The sequence below is a fragment of the Zootoca vivipara genome, chromosome 8 (genome assembly GCF_963506605.1).
Source record: "Zootoca vivipara chromosome 8, rZooViv1.1, whole genome shotgun sequence".
NCBI lineage: Eukaryota > Metazoa > Chordata > Lepidosauria > Squamata > Lacertidae > Zootoca > Zootoca vivipara.
This window is the reverse complement of record NC_083283.1, coordinates 17,151,676-17,171,733: the sequence shown is the minus strand read 5'-3', so window position 1 is coordinate 17,171,733 and position 20,058 is coordinate 17,151,676. Positions and strand designations below refer to the sequence as shown.

The 20,058-nt window shown below is 43.7% G+C and overlaps 1 protein-coding gene across 1 annotated transcript in view; it reads right to left on the bottom strand.

Moving 5' to 3' along the window:
• CSMD3 (CUB and Sushi multiple domains 3) overlaps window positions 1-18,169 on the bottom strand; it is a 584,303-nt gene extending 566,134 nt beyond the window's left edge. The window contains exon 1 of the mRNA XM_060277658.1: window positions 18,026-18,169. Within this exon, the coding sequence (XP_060133641.1) occupies window positions 18,026-18,092 (67 nt within the window). The 5' untranslated portion in view covers window positions 18,093-18,169. The remainder of the gene's footprint in view (window positions 1-18,025) is intronic.
• Between the last annotated feature and the right edge of the window lie 1,889 nt (window positions 18,170-20,058).

Genomic DNA, 20,058 nt, shown 5'->3' with positions numbered 1-20,058 from the left:
CCCCAGAGAGCAACTAATATTTGGTTTGCTTTGGCGGGACAACTAACCATCTCCCAGAATTAACATGGAAAAATCATGTTGCGGTGACTTTATCCAACAAAATATAATGGATGGACCAGGCCTCTTAATAACACCCCAGTGAAAGGATTAGCCCTGCCCAAGTCCCGTTGCTGAGCAGGCAGGGGCTAGGAGTCTTCGGGGAACACTTGCCTGAGAGCAGAATCCACATAGGAAGACAGACAGTCCAGAGGTCAGGGAATCCAGATGGTTACAGAGCCAAGGGTCTAGTCCATAAATCATGGAATCCAGATGCAGATCAGGAAGCAGTAAGGTAGGCCCAGGAACCACAGGTGTTGTTTCCAGCATCTGATTGCTGCTGAGAGCTCTGTTCAAGAAGCCAGGGGCTAGCTGGCTCTCATCAGTGCCAGCTGGTTCTCATCAGTGCCTTCTGCTCTGTGACCTTGAAGAGTTATCAGGTGCAGGTGGAGTCACTTTGCCTTCTCCCCCTTCAGCAGGCAAAGTTGACTCCTGACCCATGACAATTAACATCTTGGATTTAAATTATTTCCTGACAATAATTGAAGGGACGAGCCATATTTATGGGTTTGAAACTCAGTGTATAGGTTTCTACTTGTTCCACATGATGCAAATGGTATAGTTTCCCCTCTGCTCCTGAAGTTCAGGGGTGAGTATGGTTCCACATTTAGCCAAAATAGCTAATTATTCATGCACAAGAAGTGGGTATTGGCAGGCCTGGTGGAACTCACGAAGTTTGAAGAACTGCCCCCCCTTTTTTAAAAGCCCCAAACAGCTAATGGGTTAAAACCCAAATCAATTCAATAAACATGGAAAGTTTATTGTTGGGGCATAATTGAAAACTGTGGGAGGGGGTGGTGGAATGGAATATCACAGAAAAGGCATGGCTGGCTGGAGCCATGAATGAAAACCATACTACAACGTTTTGCTGAAGGGCTGCACTTGTAGGTTTCCAAATAAGGAATTAGGAGGACCATAATTTTAAGCTTGCATGATAGTTCCTGCATCATGGTCTTGAGATGCACTTTGATCACCTACCTACTAATCAATCATGGGCTTGGCCAGGTGAGTACAAGTGTAATATTTGAAGTCTGCACCTGCACCCATTTGAACTAAGTGTCAATGCTTGCACTGAAACCAATCAGAACAGGATATAGTTCCAGATTTATAAACATCAAGACATGCATGATTTGGTTTTTGTGCTCTGTTAAACAGAAGTCATCTGGGTCTAGACAACAGCACTTTGCACAGTCTAGGAAAAGGAAATAAGGCCCCAGTGGCCCATTGTCTGAAAACACAGCAGACAACCTCGGTTTAAGTACACTTCGGTTTGAGTACTTTCAGTTTAAGTACTCCGCGGACCCGTCTGGAACGGATTAATCCACTTCCCATTACTTTCAATGGGAAAGTTTGCTTCAGGTTAAATACACTTCAGGTTAAGTACAGACTTCCGGAACCAATTGTGTACTTAAACCGAGGTACTACTGTACTATTTCCCTACAACTCTGACACCCAGCTGGCACAAAACAGGTCTTCAATACACAACTCCTAAATATGCTTGAGTGAGCTGCACCGGTTCCTTGAGTAAATTGGAGTTCCAACAAAAAGCCCCATAAATGTCACGCACAATACCTAAGATACAATGAACTGACTTACTGGTACTTCCTCCCATGCATCTCCTTCCTGGTCTTCAGAGTGACTGGACTCACTGCTTAGTGACTGGCAATTACAATGTAAGGAGTCTCCTCTGAACAAATCTAAAGGTTGAGTCATATACCCAACTGTTCATGTGTAAATTGCTTTTGATTGATTCTGACTGCACTAGGTGGCACTGAGATGTTCTCATGGACCACTTTTGCCATGGCTATCATCATCTTGCTGGAATAAAGTCCACTGCACAAAATTCCTGCGAAGGATTAAAATCTGAACATTCACATGGCTAGGAGAATCCATTTGTATTCTATGCAGGCTGTATATGTATGCAGTGCCGGATTTACGTATAAACTAAACAAGCTATAGCTTAGGGCCCCACTCTCTTGGGGCCCCCAAAAAGAATTAAAGGAAAAAAACTGGATGTACATTTCCAAAATATAAGATAAAAAACAAATAAAATGGCTTTAGATACCTATTAGGTTCATAAATCAACATATAGCATATATTCAACACAAAAAACAGTGGCAACTTGTTGTTGACAAAGGACAGCTGGACATATAAATGACCTCCAGTAGCCTAGGGCCTCATCAAACCTAAATCCAGCCCCGAGTGTATGCATCTGTGCATGTATAACCAGGGAAGTGGTGTTCAGACAACAGCCTCGCTGATGCTCTATCCTGGAACCAAATAGAACGTTTCCACTCTTTGGTGCCCATGGCCAGAGCTCAGATGGATGTTCTGCCACTGTCACTCTGTGTACCTTGGTGAGATGAAGTAGAAAAAACCATAAGCAGGCCATTGGCACCCAGCACACACTAGAGATATGCAAGATCAGGTAGGGAGTTCTTGAGATTTTTTACTTCATGGAGTGATGCTTGGTCTCTGGGTTAAGAGACCCTAGGATGGGACAGCGGCCACCTTTGTGGCAAACCTGCACCATCTGTCTGGAGCTATGAAAACTCCACCCCACATCACATGCAGGGGCGGCATACAATATGGGGCAGAACATGTGGCAAAATGGTGCACTATAGCTCCTGTGCATGGATCAGTCTCCAACTAGAGTACAGAAACTTGACTATAGCAGAGGGGAAAATGCCATGTTACATGAAACATTTCCACCGAGTAACATAAGAAAACAGTGATAAGGGGATAGGGACGGCATGTTCAGCTTTTAATAAGGCCGCAATAAACATGATCACTAAATATATGAAGCCTAACGATGACAATCTGCAAATGGTGTGCCAGCAAATGAGATGTCGCTAATATCCCTGCATTTTGCAATGTGTCCTCTTAATTGGCCAGAGGGAGATGCTTGAACATTCACAAAAGGGATGCTCTGTCATTTGAGGTTCAACATTTGACTTACAGCGAGATTGTTATCATATTTCTGGGCAGGGGGGTGGAGGAAGGGAGGAAGGCTTCTGAGCAGAGGCTTTCATTCAGAGGGTCTTTGACTCTGCGTGAAAGCTTTGTACTCTGTACTGTTGCAGCAAACATTCCCTGTGGATCTAACATGTTCTGCATTCATCAGAGGCCTTGCTTCCAGTCGCCTTCTATAAATTGGAAAGCCTCCTCACAGAGGTGAGGCCCATGTGAGGGAAGATGATGATTATACACTCTTTTTGATTTGTATAACTGCAGATGCAGTCAAAAGGAACACTCCATTTCATCTACCCATATTTGATGTGGTTTTTGAAGTGCTGGACTGCAATAAAAGGCTGTTTGGTCTATCTCTTTGTGACAATTCAGGAATTATGGGGTTTTTTTTCCTTTCAAAAATACCCCTGAAGACTATGTGTGGTTGGAGAAATTTCCCGGGGTTTTGGGGGAGCAGGTGCTTTCCTTACCTCAGTTACATTTTCAAGGTGGGCAAGGGAATATTGGAAGTGCAACACCAGGAATCTTTCATCTTGTAACTTGAGGGATAATTCAGTTATCAGTAAGTCATTGAACCAAGGGTACCAAGGTGGAGGCATTGCTTAGCAACCAAGCAGAATGGCATGAACTTCGCTGAGGTAACCCATGTCATGATTGGCTGTGTAGTTTTGAGAGAGTTTACCTCTGGTTAGTTCAACGTCTTCCTGCAATGCACATGGCCTGTTCCATTTCCTCAGTAAAGTGTTGTCAGAGTTCATTTTTTTTCTCCAGACTCTGTTTGTGTTACTTAAGTGATTTTGCTAACAAGGGGTCCCTCCTGTTGAGCTTTTTTTAAAAAAGAAAAGAAAAAGAGCCATGTCGCTCCTTCATTTCCCACGACAGCCATCTCTTTTTTGAGAGCCTAACAGCTCTCGGTAGCTGTCAAGATGGTAGCATTTGCAAATAAGGACAGCTATGAGGCTCATTTTATAGTGTGGGGCGTGGGCACACCTGGCAGGGCCAGGAAAGTGATGTACAATGAAAAAATAGCACCTTAGTTTTCTTACCTTCCCAACAATAGAATCAGCCCTAAAAGCATATATCCCAGGTGTCAAAAAGACATAAAGACTCTATACAATAAAGACTCTATACAATGAAGATGGGGAAAGGATTCCACAACTTTAGGAGATAATGTCCTCTCCTGGGCCACCACCCCCTGAACTTCTGAGGGCATTGGAACTACCATGAATATACATAAGTAAGGAGGAGGTAGCCTTTCAGATATTTGAGGCCTAATTCTTTGGAACTTTAAATACTAATATGAGCACCCTGAATTGGTCCCAGAAATGAACTGGCAATGGTATGAGAGGTTTAAATTCACCTTGTGTATCTCTATTGTAATCTTTTCCTGGTCTAGATGCTAGTTACACAGCCTTGGCACTCAACATTTTAAGCCCTGGTTCTTAGTGCAGGTTCTGATATGGGAAAAAACCCAATATCAGAATGCCCCATATTATTTGTCACCTGATTGCAGGGCAAATAGCTCATGCTAATTCAAGCAAGTGAATCAAGCCACATTCTCTCATCTCTTCCAGTTACTAGTTAACCTCAACCAGGGGATGAAAAGAATCTTTCCCAACCCAACACACATGCTGCCATCTGCTAGAACCTGAAAACAGCATAAAAGCTAATTAAGAAGGCAAGCAACACCCCTCTGAAGATTACTACTGGAAGTAATGAATGTTCTTCAGCATATGCAGCTCATGAAATTTAGATATGAAGAAATGCAATTTCCCAAGCTGGACTTTAGCCAGGAGAATGAGCCAGATAACAATAGCCATATGAGAAGTGCCAGTGAATCTCTTGTATCCGGACATGGTCAGCTACATCTCATCTGAAGCTTGACAACTGCAGCAGTGAGATACCCCACTTGAGGCAAGGTATTCTGTGGGTGGGGAAATGGGTTGGCTCTATGGCTGAATTTTGAAACGAAATGATACCTCTCCACTCATGATTTCATGATCAGAAAACAATGTTTGCTAAACAAGGGGTGTGTCAGTGTGGGTGTGGGTGTGTTGCGGTCATCCATCTACGTTTTAAAAAAGGGATAGCTATTTGTCACACTTACTTGGGAACTTGCATGAACATGGGTTTCATCAGGCTGCCCAGCAACTGTTCATTTTATTTATTTCATCATTTTCCATACTACATTTCAAAAAAAATCTTCCCAACATCTGTGTACAGGATATGGTTGAAAGCAGAAAACACTTCGTGAAGGGCTATGATATTGCTCTGAAATCCAGGTATTACCTAGAACCTGGGAATGGATACAGTCCTTAACCACTACTTCTGAAAACACAATGCGAGGTCATCTGGAGAAGTAGAGTGAAGTGCCATTACTAAACTGATGGTAGCCACCTTTATTCCCCCCCTTTTCATCAAACTAAAGTGAGATGATAATGTTGACCAAAAGAAATAACAAAGAATATCCATGAATGTGATAGTAATATCCCACTCTTGATTCCCAGAAACTAGTAAACAGAACCATACTGCCTTTAACTGTCAAAGTCGTATATAACTATAGTATAGAAAAATAGGTGCCGGAAATCACCATGAACTCTCCCTTTGTTCTCTTATAATGGCAATGGTGCCCACCTGAGAGGTACTGGAAAAAGCCCCAAACACTTGTAACTGGGAATCAAGGGGAATCATTACAGGGCTATTTCAAGACACGTCCAAAGAGGTTTGGTACTAGTGGAGACCAATATAGCTTGAATTGTGGCTGCTAAGTAAAAATGATTTCCCTCTTTTTTAAAAAATATCCTACTCTCCAAACAATTCCACTGACTCCACTCTATTAAATCCCACCGACTGGAAAGAAAACAACTTCGTTATCTTCTTTCATCAGGAGAGGTGATGTTCCCATAAAGCAAGCTGTCCCATAGCTAATACTATGAAATATGCAGATATTTTTCAGGACTATGCATTTCATTGTTGCTAACTGTCCACTTTGAACAAGACCTTTAGACCATTGCACTGCTATGATACATCAATATATAATGATCCCACCGTAAATTTTCCCCATACTTAGGATTTATATGTTGCACTTCAGCATAAAAGATGAGATAGACAGAGAATCATTCAGCAGAATCACAATACAGGTAATTACGGCCTGTCATCATTTCTATTATGAATCCCATTTAGCATTGGGGGCTTAGTATTTCCATCATTTCAGAAAATGTCAGACGGAAAGCTGGCACACAGATTACCAGCCTGGATGCAAATTTGTTTACACAAAATATTTAAATCTGTTCAGCTGCTTCTGATTTAGAGATGAGCCAGAAACCTTAAACTTCTAGGATCTCTCTCCCACCCACCCCCCTGCCAGCGCCGCTCCCCATCATTGCCACGGGATTCTGCCAAATTCTCCATCAAGGTACTATCTGTAAGTGCTTAATAATAAAAACTCAAATCATTTCTTTTTAGATTCCTCCTCCCACCACCATTACTGTCATAAATGCATCACGATGCAATTAGTCTGAATTTGTGTTAACAAAATAATATGTAGCAATTACAGAGAGCTCACACTTTGTTGTTGAAATGGGGAGAAAAAGAATTTATGAATAGCAGGGATGGCCTAAGACATTTTGGCCCCATCTGCACTACTGTATACATTTAAAGCATCATCATACCACTTCAAAGAGTCACTGGGAATTGTAGAATCTTGGGGAACTGTAGAATCCAAAGAATCCTGGGAATTGTAGTTGGTTTAGGGTGCTGAGAGTTGTTAGGAGACCTCTGTTCCACTCAAAGAGCTACAATTCTCAAAGTGGGTTAACAATCCTTTCCCCATAGAAATCTGGGAACTGTAGGTCCTCTTAGCAACCTTAATCAACAACAGTTCCCATGATTCTTTGTTGTGGGATGTTGTGACTGTTAAAAGTGGTATGATGATGCTTGGAAACATATAGTGGAAATAGGGCTATTGCTGAACAGATGACAGTAGGAAATTACTTCAACACTGGTTGATGCAACCGCATCCTGAGGGCAGCAGTCTAGCACAGGGCAATATGTGTGGCAGATTGAGCTCAGTGCTCCTTACAACCCACTAACATCTGCTGCCTTCCTCACTCTGTCTACTGGTAGGGCCAGCTCTGAGCTGGCTTAACCATTGCAGAATGCCTTTCAGCAATTGTAGAGCAAAAGAAACCTGACACTGCCATGCAACTCCCATGTTCATATTGAGACCAGGCAATGACTGAGCACCATAAATAACCCTGCTGCCCTAACTGAAGGGTTGTGTCGGGAGATGAAAGCTGAATGGCAATGGATCTTCATCATATAGGTGATGGGAAGTCCATAACACTTTCTAATAAACCCCTGTAGCAAAACATGTTCCAATGGAACTTCTGCTTGTAAAACGGAGCTTCCTCTTCCTCTTCTCTCCCCATGTATCCAATGCACCCTTTCCCAAAGTTTCTCCAGAGGGTTGTGGATACTCCCAGAACAGATGATGGTGCAGTGGGAAGAGAGTTCCATTGCCACAAGCTGAAGTCATTGCACAAATGGGGCAACTTACTGGAAACAACCCCTGTTATATTATGAATGGCTGCACTTCTTTTGGATTTAGCTTGTGGAGTCAAAGGGAGAGATAAATGCTGCAAAACACACACACACACGCACACACACGCACACACACACCAGTGATTGTGCAGGCCATAGATAGAGGAAAATGTTTCATCTTTGCTGTCACCCAGACCCAGACCCTTTGCCCTGGCGAAATTGTATAGTTGCCAACCATGTAAGTCATGTACATGGCTGTGTGGGATCTCAGCTCTGCTACAGTCAATGGGAAAAGTTCAATTTACACCAGTCACCATTCCTTTTCCTGCACTGCACTGCGCTCTCTAAAGAAGAAACAGGTGCATTGGGCAGGTGAGCCAATATCTTGCTCACTGATCTGATATTAAGCTTTTTTTTGGGGGGGGGTTGCCAACAATCGCTCACCTGCCTGACCGCTGCCACCAATCACACACCTCACCAAAACCACCAATTGTCTGCCCACTTGCCACCAACCGCCAGCCGCTGCCAACCACCTGCCCAATTGCTGCAGCAGCCAATCGGCAGCAGGCCTTACCACAGCCACGAATCACCCACCCAATCACCGCTGACAAGCTCCTGCTCACAGCTGCCACCAATTGCCCGCCCCCCCTTGCACTATCTGTGTATAAGATGACCCCCATTAATAATAAAAAAAACCCATTGTCTTATACACGGAAAAATACGGTACCTCGGGGCATTTGGGAGTAGTCTCTTCTGGCCCCCTGCAGTGTGTTGATACAGTATCAGAGATTGTATCTCAGTGGCAGAACACATACAGTACATCCAGAAAGTTCCAGGTTCAACCCTGGTATCTCCAGGTAAGGGCTGGGAAAGGCTCTTGTCTGAAACCCCAAAGAGCCATTGCCACTACTCTGTAGACAATACTGAGCAGCTGTAGACAATACTGGGTGGGATGCACTAAGGAATTGACTATGTAGAAGGCAGTTACCTTTGCTCTAGGAGATCATTAATAATGGGAAAGATTCGTTGCTAGCTTGCCTCCTCCTACTGATCTCCTGCCATTTCTCTAGCCACAGGGAAATAATGTTGGTTATGAAGGGCACATACTCAGCTCATATGAGTCAAGGGACCCCCAAGGCCCCGTGATGTTCCCAAGTACTGAAATTGAGCATTTGAACATTTTTAACCCTCAAGGCTGAATGGAGATTTGCATCTAAAAATTTCCCTGTCCAAGGTATACACTTCACATGGACTCAAAGACTATTATGTGGTGGTTGTATTGCGCAATGTGAATGTTTTGTTCACCCTGGGCTGTGACAAGAATAGGCCCAAATAGGCTTCTGCCTTTCCTCCCCATTCATTTTTTAAGGCTTTTTCCTTGATATTGTTACAAGATTCCCATTTTCAGGCTCATATGAAAAAGAAATGAATTCCATTAATGTAATTGAAATTGGAAACAGTTTCAATACAAGTCTTAAAGGAGCTTCACACTACAGCAGCTTCATTACTTACTACAGGACATTTTATTGCATAACCATTTTTAAAATAAAAAAAACATTTTTTTAAAAAAAGAAAACAGGTGGAAACCTGGCAGTAATACTGTTGATGTCCTGCCAAGAATTTTTAAAGAAGTGCAGGCTCTCTGTGGCCCTATAGACATTAAATGAAGTTTTCATTATTTTATTTCCATTGCATTAAATTTAATAAGCTTCTCTCCACATGCTTAGGTGCATGATATAGGAATGCATAATAGTTTCTAATTGCCAGCTATAGGCTTTCTTCACCAAGCTATGTGCAATCCGTAGATCACCAAAGTCAACAGCAAAACTCCCCTCGAGTTTAATGGCTCTTGACTGCACCTACTGCTGTTCTGTTACCTCCATCCTTTTTAAATGGGGCTTGTATGTGCCTCTTGGGATTGCCTGATGGTTTCAGAGCAGCAATGCTTACTTTGCGAACTTATGTGCTTCCCTGAAACCAGAATCACAAATGTTATACTCAGCAATGCAGAAGTCCTAGCACACTTTTTGAGGGAAGACTACTTTGGTGAAATGGATGTCAAGCATTACTGAGTTGGTTTTCATTTCAAAAGACCAAATAAATTTTTCAAGGCAAACACTGCGTGATGTTCAGGCTCAAGCAGTAACAAAGGATCTGCTGTCCATGGTGCTTAAACAATTCACTCATTAAGATCTATAGCAGGCATCCCCAAACTTCAGCCCTCCAGATGTTTTGGACTACAATTCTCATCATCCCTGGCCACTGGTCCTGTTAGCTATGGATCATGGGCTTTGTAGGCCAAAACATCTGGAGGGCCGCAGTTTGGGGATGTCTGATCTATAGGGTGGTGATATGTGTGTTCATTTAATTTGAAGTCTTTGTTTCATGGACTGAGCAGTTAGAAGTAATTTTGGTCCCTATAAATTATTGTAAAATACATATTAATGCCATATCTTGCCACTGTGACATCTTCGCCTCATACGTGGTAATTTGATTTCTGAGTTGTGAGTTGTGTGGCCTCCTGTATTATTATTTCCATGTTCACATCACCATGGGTTGAATTCAGTCCCATTTATAACTGTAACAAGTCTCCAGCCTTGCTAGGAAACAGTATGGAAGTATCAGTCATTTTAGGCAACAGACTGAGGCAGTTATTCCCAGCTTACCTCAAAATAGCAACTAGCCATTGAAGGATAGGATGCATTCAGAAAATGAACAAATAAATCACTATTTTACTGTGTATCTCTCTGTGTGCCATTTAAAGGGAAATGTTTAAAATCAGCACCAGATGTAATGCACAAATAACATTAACTGATGAATCAGAAAATGGTCAAGGAACATGATGCTGCAATAATGCACAATGGGGATTCTTTTGGCAAGGAAAGTTCAGTCTTGTCTCATCTGATTATTAGAAGTTTTACTAGATGCTCCTTGTTCTCAATGGAGAAAAAACTGAATGTCCCTGGCATAGTAACTTTGAAAATAAACTCCTAGTAGGGTGCATGACTCTAAAGGAGTCTCAGTGGCTCCGCTGAAAAGGAACCTGAGAGACTAAAATAATTTGACAACTCAATTGATTCTAAAAAGAGGACAACTTTAAAAGGGGAAATGGATAGGACTCAAAAGACTTCTGATTTATTTATTTTATTAAAAATATCCCAACAATCACAAAAAACCCAACCCCAAAAAGAGATTTTAAGCACCAACTGAGTTACAGTGACCATATAGTAAAATTGCCTCTATCCTACACACAAGCAATGACTCATACATGTAACTGGAATCATTGGCAATTCCATGTGAAATATTTCATTCAGAACTGTTAGGATTATGCTACATTGTGATGACACCTTGTGACGACATCTCCTTCCTGGTTGAAAAGTAACTGGGGGAAGTGTCATTCTCTGCCTAACCCTCACAGTTCTTATTCATCCATTCTCTTTCGCATACAGGATTAAATTATAAGATACTTCTTCATAGTTCAGTTGGAATTATTCCTAACCAATCATATGCTCTAGTGGTTTTTCAGAACATGTGCATAGGTACATAGTCATAGTCAATGCATCTAATGTATGTGCGCAATGTAGTTTACATTTTTTAATTTAAAAAAAAATAGTTTAAATACAATTGTGCAATACTTATGCATGGCAAAAAAGTATAAGATAATCGCAACAAAACACCCACACAAATCAACAACAGCAAATGTAACATGCGTCAACATTTCATGAGTGAGTAACAATATCCAATTACTTCATATCCAAATTTAGGATTTAGCAACACCCTATATTTTATGCCAGATAATCCCCTCCACCAAAGCTCCCTTATGGAAGCGATCAGGGTTGTGGAGTCAGGCAAAGCAGGTAGAAACAGCCACCCTCTGATAGCAAACACATAGAATCCTGCCAATGACCTGTTTTATTGAGCTTTCATACTGAGTTGCTTGCACAAAGCTTGCATGGAGATTGGATTATATCTAGTCTTTATTGAGCATTCATTCTGATTTATTTATTGGGCAGTTATACGACAATGAGTGTTTGTCCTGATTTGCTTGTGGGGCTTTCCCATTAGTCATTCATTCATTCATTCATTCCACACTTTACAATGTATTTCCCTGCCGTCTTCCAAATGCAAGAAGACTGTGCTTTTATTTTCTTCTTTCTTTTTAATAAAAAGTGGATTTATTGCACTACAGTAACAGGAGTGCTTCAATCCACTTTAAATGTGAAAACTCAAAAGTTCTAGTATGCAACTGAATCACTCTTACAAAATCCTGGAAGCAGTTACCATATGAAGACTCTCAGTGCTGGAACCTTTGTAAGGCAGGTGAAAATAACCATACTCTGATAGGAAAGACAGAGTCTCCCGCATCATTGAATAGGAATTCACTAATATTGAGCTCCCAGACGTTATTTGAGGAGCATCCATGCCCCTCTTGGAGTATAGACAGACTGGAAAGGTTGCCTAGCTAAATCACTGTCTGCATAAGCCTTCTCCTGAAAGATTTTATTTTATTTGTTGAAGGACAAGAATATCTATTTTGCAAGCTCATTTGCACCTTCTCTATATTGTGATACACTTGCAATGTTCTCCCCCCCCCCTTCTTACCATTTCTGACATATCTAATATTCTTTTTAATCCTCTTGCACCCACACTGATTGACATTTTTGGGTAACAGCCCTTCTCACTGCCATGCCATTGAAGCAGGGCTGAAGCAATGCAGTCTTGAAGGCAACGAAGATATAAAATATGCATACAGAACTGTCTATATCATTGTGGAGTTATGTCTGCCTTTCCATAGACACAGAGAAAAATTCTTCTAGTGTCCTCCTGTGGAGTGTGTTAAGGCTTTAGAGCTTAGGCCAACCGATAAAGGCCAACCGCAAACACAGACTTTATCACCACTGTTAAATGTTATTGATTCCTACATGGTCTAAAAACCATTCAATGGCACTCCAAGCCATTATCATGAAGTTGATGGATTTGATGGCACCCCCAAATGCCACAACATTTGAAGGAAATACAATTAACAAGGATTTGGGATCTTCAGCTGCCAAACATCACCATTATTACCAATTGGGGAAACTAAAGGCTTGGAATGATAATTGTGGAGGCATGGGAGTCCAGCTGAAATAAAGATTCATAAATATCAAATCCCACACACTAGTATTCTCAAAACCGAGTTGGGGCAGGTCTTTACTACAAAGTGAATTGATTTTGCATCACTTTAACTGTCGAGGTATTTCCAAAGGAATCTTGGAAATTTCTTTTAGAACCATAGAATTGTAGAGTTGGGAGGGACCATGAGGGTCATCTAGTCCAACCCCATGAAACGATGGGTTTCTTTTGCCCATTTTCAGGCTCAAATCCATGACCCTGAGATTAAGAGCCACATGCTCCACTGCCGGGGCTATCTCAGCTGCTTAGAGATCCTTAGCTTTGGTCACACAGAACTGCATCTGCTAAGAGTCCCTGAAAAAGGATACAGAACTATTAAACCAGCTTAAGCCTGCTGTGCAGAGTTCTGCCACTTTCTTCAGCTCAGCTTGTAGGATGCAGTGACCACGTTAAAAGACATTTCTTTCAGTTCGGTCAGAAAGGAGATGTTTCTAGTTTGACTAATATACATATGGGAAAGGTGGTGGACACCCAAACATTACTCGACTGGAACGTCTGTCATATGTGACCATTGGCCATTCTAACGTAAGGACCTAAGATGAGCCTGCTAGATCAGGCCAATGGTCCATCTAGTCCAGCCTCCTGCTATCACAGTAGCCAACCAGAAGCCTGCAGGAAACCCACTAGTAGGACTCAAACATAGAACACTCCCCTCTCCTGTATTTTTAAGCAACTGGGATTCAGAAAGATACTGCCTTCAACCATGGAGGCAGAGCATAGCCATTATGGCTGGTAGGCATTATAGCCTCATCCTCTATGAATTTGTCTAATCCCCTTTTAAAGTTATGCTTGCTGGGGCTGATGGAAACAAGTCTAACAGATTTTGGAAGGGCACAGGTTTCCCATTTGTAATATAGGATTTATAGTGCTAGGCAGAAGAGATCACTTTTGCAGAGCGAACCCAAGATGCAACCCTATACTCAGCCATCTAACTCTGCACTTTCTGGAGATCAGTAGCTCACAAACTTCTCAAGTGGACCTCCCCCTAGTATCTGATATTATGTTAGCTGGAGGTGCCAAAGACTGAACTAGATTTTTCCGCATGTAAATCATGTGTTCTAAGATGGAACTATGGTTCCAGTGGGGCCATTGGGGGCTCATTGGGACCATAGAAGTGACCAACAAGGTAGAAGGGAAGCAGAAGGTTATTGGGGGGGGGGACACACATGATGAAGCACAGGCCTTTGGAGTCCTCTTTGCTTCACCTCCTTCAGTTTTAAACGTCCAGTATCCCTTTCCACTGTCCTATATTATCAGGGAAAACAAAAAAATAGGTGAAGACCCTCTTTACATAATAAGTACATAAATCAAATTGATAAAAGGCCATCTTTTTCTGACTTCAGGGACTGTACGTCAAAGGCTAGACAAAGAACTCAATCACAGCTGTAATGGGTTGGGATGGCATGCCTAAAGAACCATGTTTAATAGTCATATCCATGCACGGTCCAGCAAAACAGTATAAGGTGCTTTTAGGGTACCATCTGCTTCCCACTGAAGCCAACAACAGTATGCACAGCGAATTTTAAACCAGTGTCTGGATGGGATTCAGAAAGCACATGATGGCATGGGATCAAAAAGTCACAGGTCACAGCTACACCAGAGTTAGACCCATTTACTTAATTTAACAAAGCCTTTCTACAGCCACAAGCCTTTGCCCTACCTTCCGTCCATTAAAGCCTGGCACCATTATCTGACTGCCTCCTGACCATTATTCTTTTGTGAAGAATTGAACTCTGCTTCAAATATTAATGGTATAATGAATAGAAATCATACTGCAATCCTATGCCTCCTTACTAGGTAGTCAATCCCACTGAACTGAAACTAAAGCTGGACCTCAGGGCTGAAGCCCAAATCCCTAAAGATGTGTTAGCTCCACACTGACCACTCAGAAAACAGCGGGTGATTGGGGGGGGGAGGCAAACAGGCCCAGCATCAGTGTCTGGGCTGGCATAGACATTCCTGGGCCCAACAAGACTCATTCTGGTCACCACCACAACCCTTCTTTCTTATTTCAAAAGACATTTTAAAGTCAAGAGATGGTTGGCTATGCACATATGCGGGTACAGAGACTCACTTTCTCCTTCTGACTTTAAAATATACTTGATTCTTTTCCGTCACAAAAAATGTGCTTATACCAAGGTAAATGCATTTCTGTTTAGCATCCAGGGCAGCAGAAGCAACCTACATTTCATTATTGTAGATATATATACAGTATATGTCAGGTTTGGCTAACCACTTCAGGTTTCTTTGTTGCTCAGGTATACAGAAGCATGCAATGGTAGGGTGGGCAAATCAAATAAATTTTGTGTGCTTCACAAACTGATGTAATACACAAGGACATCTAAAGCCTCGTTCCATCATGCTGCCTGTCCGGGTCTAAAATCACCTAGCTCCATCACTGTTCACACTGCCCCTGCTACTACTACTGCTAGTAGTGCTAGTAGTAGCAGCAATATGTGCCTCCCTGTAGCCTAAACCTATCGCTGCTTGTCCTTTTCACTGGGTGTGCTAACCAGTTGTTCCACTTGTTTCTTTGCCCTCTGCTTAATTACACCAAAATATTCCCCCCATCACCACCTGTCAATTAAAACTAACAATTCCTTCAAACTTCTGTTCTGTACTTCATTTTCAAGACTATTTTCAAAAACCTTCTCACCCCATCTCCTTTGAGTTGGTGTAATCCCACAAAGGACTCCACCTAGGCTGCACATGGACTCATAAATACGTACTCATGTACCTCACACGATTTCTCATTACTCAGTGATGGAGAATATTCCATATATGAACTGAAATGAGTCCATTGAAAAGCGTGATGTTTGACACCAGGTGACGTGTTCGTTCCTTCTGACTGTGGTACGGAATTTGTGATGTCTTATAATTCACACATTGCCAGTCATCCCTTGAGGCAGCAGTCATCAAGTGATGACTGTGCATATGCAAACCTGCCCTGTGTTTTCCACTGAACAGGTGCAGCGTTCAGTGGTATCCCCCCCTTCTCCCAAAGGTGTCACTTTGGTTCAACAAGTGCCTGAAAATTTCTCACCAACCATCGCTCCTTGTAGTGATATGGCATTGGTGTGCATATATATCTTAGCAGTACAGACCAGAAAAACCACCTGTGCTATTAATTTCTGTAGGATGCTGCCTCCATGCGACCCATAGTTACAAGGCAGGTCTTCCTCTGTGTCCACCCACCCTGCACTTTAGCAGCTGTGGTGTCATCCATTTAAACAGAATATCCATCCTCTGAAGTGTGTGCATTTCCTCCCAGCCCCCAGAGATCACACAGGGCTTGTGTATCTCTGTTGTGTATTATTCAAGCAAGCAAGTCACGCACAGGGAAATGGGAGGGCAAAAGAGATAGGAGAATGTTTATTAATTAGGGTTTGGTTCTTTTCCAATCAGCCCAACACACCTACATTCACACATCAACACCCCCCCCCCCTCTAAATAAATGGTCCTTGGATCTCTCTAGTGAACCATTTCTCTGAAGAAGAAGAAATTGGGCAAAGGATGGTGGAGGAACAGATTGCGTCAATGGCCACAAACCCGGACAAGCTTTCTGTAATTAGAAGGTGCATTAAAATTCCAGGCATGTTCCCTCCCCAGCCTGGGCTGGAGCGGAGAGGGAGGGGGATGAGGTAAATCCCTTACCCCCCAGTATCAGCAGCCCTAGGCAACCCTGAATGATCCTGGTCCTTCCTTCCCTTCACCCCTCCCTCCATGCAAATGGGGACTGAACCAGCTGCGAATCAAGACAATCAAGTGTTTCATAAAAAAGACCCAGCTCAATTTCGGGGGTGGGGAGAGGAGAGGAGAGGAAAGGAGAAGAGAGGAGAAGGGGGGAAGCAAGCTCCTTTTCAAACGAAAAGAACAAGGCAAACCGTCCAGTGGGAATGGAAGACTCCAAACTGAAGATTCCTCAAACTCCCAAGGAGCCTCATCTCTCTCTCCCTCCCTCTCTCTCCCTCTCTCTCTCTCTCTCTCTCTCTTTCTCGGGGAGATGCAGGCATTCCTTGCAAGAAGGATTTCCAAAGAAGAGATACGTTATCTGCCTCTAGCCATGCAATGGTTGTATCAGGATCTCCCAATTTGAAAGCATGCCTCTCTCCAAAGTACCAATTCATCCATCCTAGTCTAATTTATGGGATGCCATTCTCCCTTCTCACGCCTAGCCCTTCTGCTATATCTCCCAAAAGCTTACCCCAAGAACCTTCTGCACCACACCTCCATTCATTAAATCAAAATGAGGAAGGGGAAAGGCTAAATCTTTGCACTCCATGACAGATCTTGCCCACAAAGATGCTTTATTGTTTTTTAATAATAATAATAATAATAATAATAATAATAATAATAATAATAATAATAATAATAATAATAATAATGCAGCTGAGTCCTTCAAAACACCAAGCTATGGTTGGCTAAAGTCCTTCTGTCTTCCTCATCTCTCTCTCAACTTTCCTTATGAAATGGGTGTTTATCGGCATTAAGGAAAAGAATCTCATTCAAGGCAACACATTTTGTCTGTGTGCTTCTCAGCCAAAATCTGTTTGTTTGTCTAAAATGAAACTACATTTAAAAGGGGGGGGGAGCAAGAACATCAAGTAATCTCCTTCACTCTGTATATTTGTCGCCTCCCCTCCTTTTCCTAAAAAAATATATTCTCAAGGCAAAGGGGGGAAAAGAGGGGGAGAGGAATCCTCCAGCGGTAATTCTGTCGGAATATCCACTCGTTTAAGAGGCTGTAGGACCCAACTCACGTCTCTGATTGAGCATACTGCAAGAATATTTATTGGGCACCAGTTTCAGTCACTGCATTGAACGCCAGCCTTGGCAAGCAAATTGCATTTCCTATCGCAGATGAGGGAGCCTGGTATATATATATATATATATATCCCAACCCCCCCTCCTCCCTCACCTCCTCCCTCACCTCGCTTTCTCCAGAGATCATTTATTTTGCAAAGCAGCAACATCAACCCCCAGCAAGAAAGCCACATTCATAAGACTAACCATCAGTGTAATCATGTGGAAACCTTGAGAAAGGACAAAGCTATAACCATACACACACACACACAACACACACACACCTCCTTCTTGGCCAAAACACAGTTATCTTTCCTCAAACCCCCCACCGACGATTATTTATATATTTCTATCCCCCTCTCTTCCCTTCACTGTGCGATCGATGGTGGTGATGGGCAAAAGGGGGGCTCTTCCCCCCCTTTTTTTGCCCCGCGCCCCTTACCTTTCACACAGGAGAGCATCCAGAAAAAGACGAGGTTCCCCAAGGTAAATCCACTTTTAATCCCCATGATCTTGCCCCAGATGCACAAGTCCGGGCGGCTGCATCTCCTACATCCCCTTCGCCCCAGATCTGCGGCGGCGGCGGCTCGGCTCGGCCAGGTGGCCCCTTTGCAGCAGCAGCAGCAGACCCTTTGCATGTTCTTCTTCGGCAAGGAGCGGAGCGAGCTTCCTCCCCGGATCCGGAGCTGCCTGCCCGCTCGCCTTCGTCGCGCCCCCCTCCCTCCTTCTCTCCTTCCTCTTCCTCCTCCTCCTCCTCCTCCTTCTCCCCTGCCTCGGTCCAAGGCGCAGTGGCGGAGTTTGCGCGGAGCTGTGTGTGAGTGTGTGTGTGTGTTGATGGTGCGCGGTCACAGCTCCGAGTGAACAGTGTTTCTGGGATACCACAGCAACCTTGACGAGGAGGACTCAACCATCTCTCCGACGGGGGCAGCGAGGCTCTCGGCGCAAGCGAGCTCGAGGGAAGGGGGCCTCCGCTCCTCGCCTGCCGCCAGCTCAGCTATGCTAGGCAGCCCGGGGCTGCCTGGAGCGCCTGGCCAACACTAGCCGCCCCCTCCTGCCGATAAATAAAATAAAATAGCAATACAATATATATATATAGAATCTCAGGAGCTGCGGCGCGCTTCGAAATCGACCAGGCGCGCCTCGAAATTGACCAGACGCGCGGGCTTTAGCCTCCAAACTCTCCACAGCCGCTCCGTGGCTATTGAGGCTCCGCTTCGTCTTTCCTCTCCTCCTCCTCTCTCACTCTCTCTCTTTCTCCCCGCTCTTTCAGATGATTTTTTTTTTTAAGGGAGAATGCTTGTTGATGTTTTTTGTTGTTTTGGCTTAGGAAAAAAGCTGGTCGTCAGAGAGAATCATCTGGTTGTTGCTTTTATATATATACTGTATATATAAACCAAACCACAATAGTCCCGAGGAAGCAAACAAGCAGGAGCTAATTCAGCTGCTTCTCTATTTCTCTTTCTCTCTTTTTCGACAGCGAAGAACAAGCAGGCGCCGGGGCTTTGCAGAAGGATGCCAGCCTCGCAAAGCGTTCGAGCCTGGTGGAAGAGCACGACGCGTAACTGCGCGAACGGCACGCACGCATTCACACGCGCGCGCACACGTGCACACGAGCGGAAGATCGAGCTCCTGTAGACACCTTTTCTTTCGCCCCACCCCCATTCACAAGTCCATATGTTGCTGGTTGCTCTTGGAGTTTGCAGATTCCTCCGGGAGACGTCGGGGATGGTGTTTTAAGTAACTGAGCGCAAAGAACCCTTGCAGCGCACAAACGGGCGAGCGGGACGAAGCGGCTCAGCGTGAATTACGCAGCGCGCAAACACAAATAAAGCCTCGTGCCTCTTGGCTGCCCTTTCCCCACAAGGCTGTTTTTGCTTTTGGCTCCCTTATCTCCCCCCACACCCGAATTTGCCCCTTTATTTCCACGCCCCCTTTCTCGACCTTCCAGAAGACTAGGTCCCAAGATCCGAGGAACGGTAGTCTTAATTTTGCAAGTGGCCAACAAAATATGTAAATAGAGGGAAAAGAGAGAGAAGAGAGATATTGTGGAAAGGATGGCGGGGCGGGCGGGCGGTTGGGGGGACGGGACTCACAAAATGCAAAGCATCAATCTAGTTCGGCTCGCAAGGGTTAAGGATTGGCAGAGAAAGTGCACTTCTGCCATCTACCGGCTGACGAAGAACCACCGGCTTCTTTCTTGCATTCGTATGGCCGGGGATGCCGCGCTGGGCGGGTGGGGGTGGCGGGGGTGGGGACGTGTGTTCACGCTACAGAGAAAGCAAGCTTTTATTTTATTGTTTATTTTTTGCTGCGGTTATTTAACAATGATCAAGGTCTCTTTTTCATGCAAGCTGTCTCTCAGAGAGCACAATGAGGGAAAAGTGATTACGGGAAGCCGATGTGTCCCGTGGTAAAAAAATAAAAATAAAAATACACGCTCATGGCTCATGCGTCCTCCTTGACATGCGCGACGAG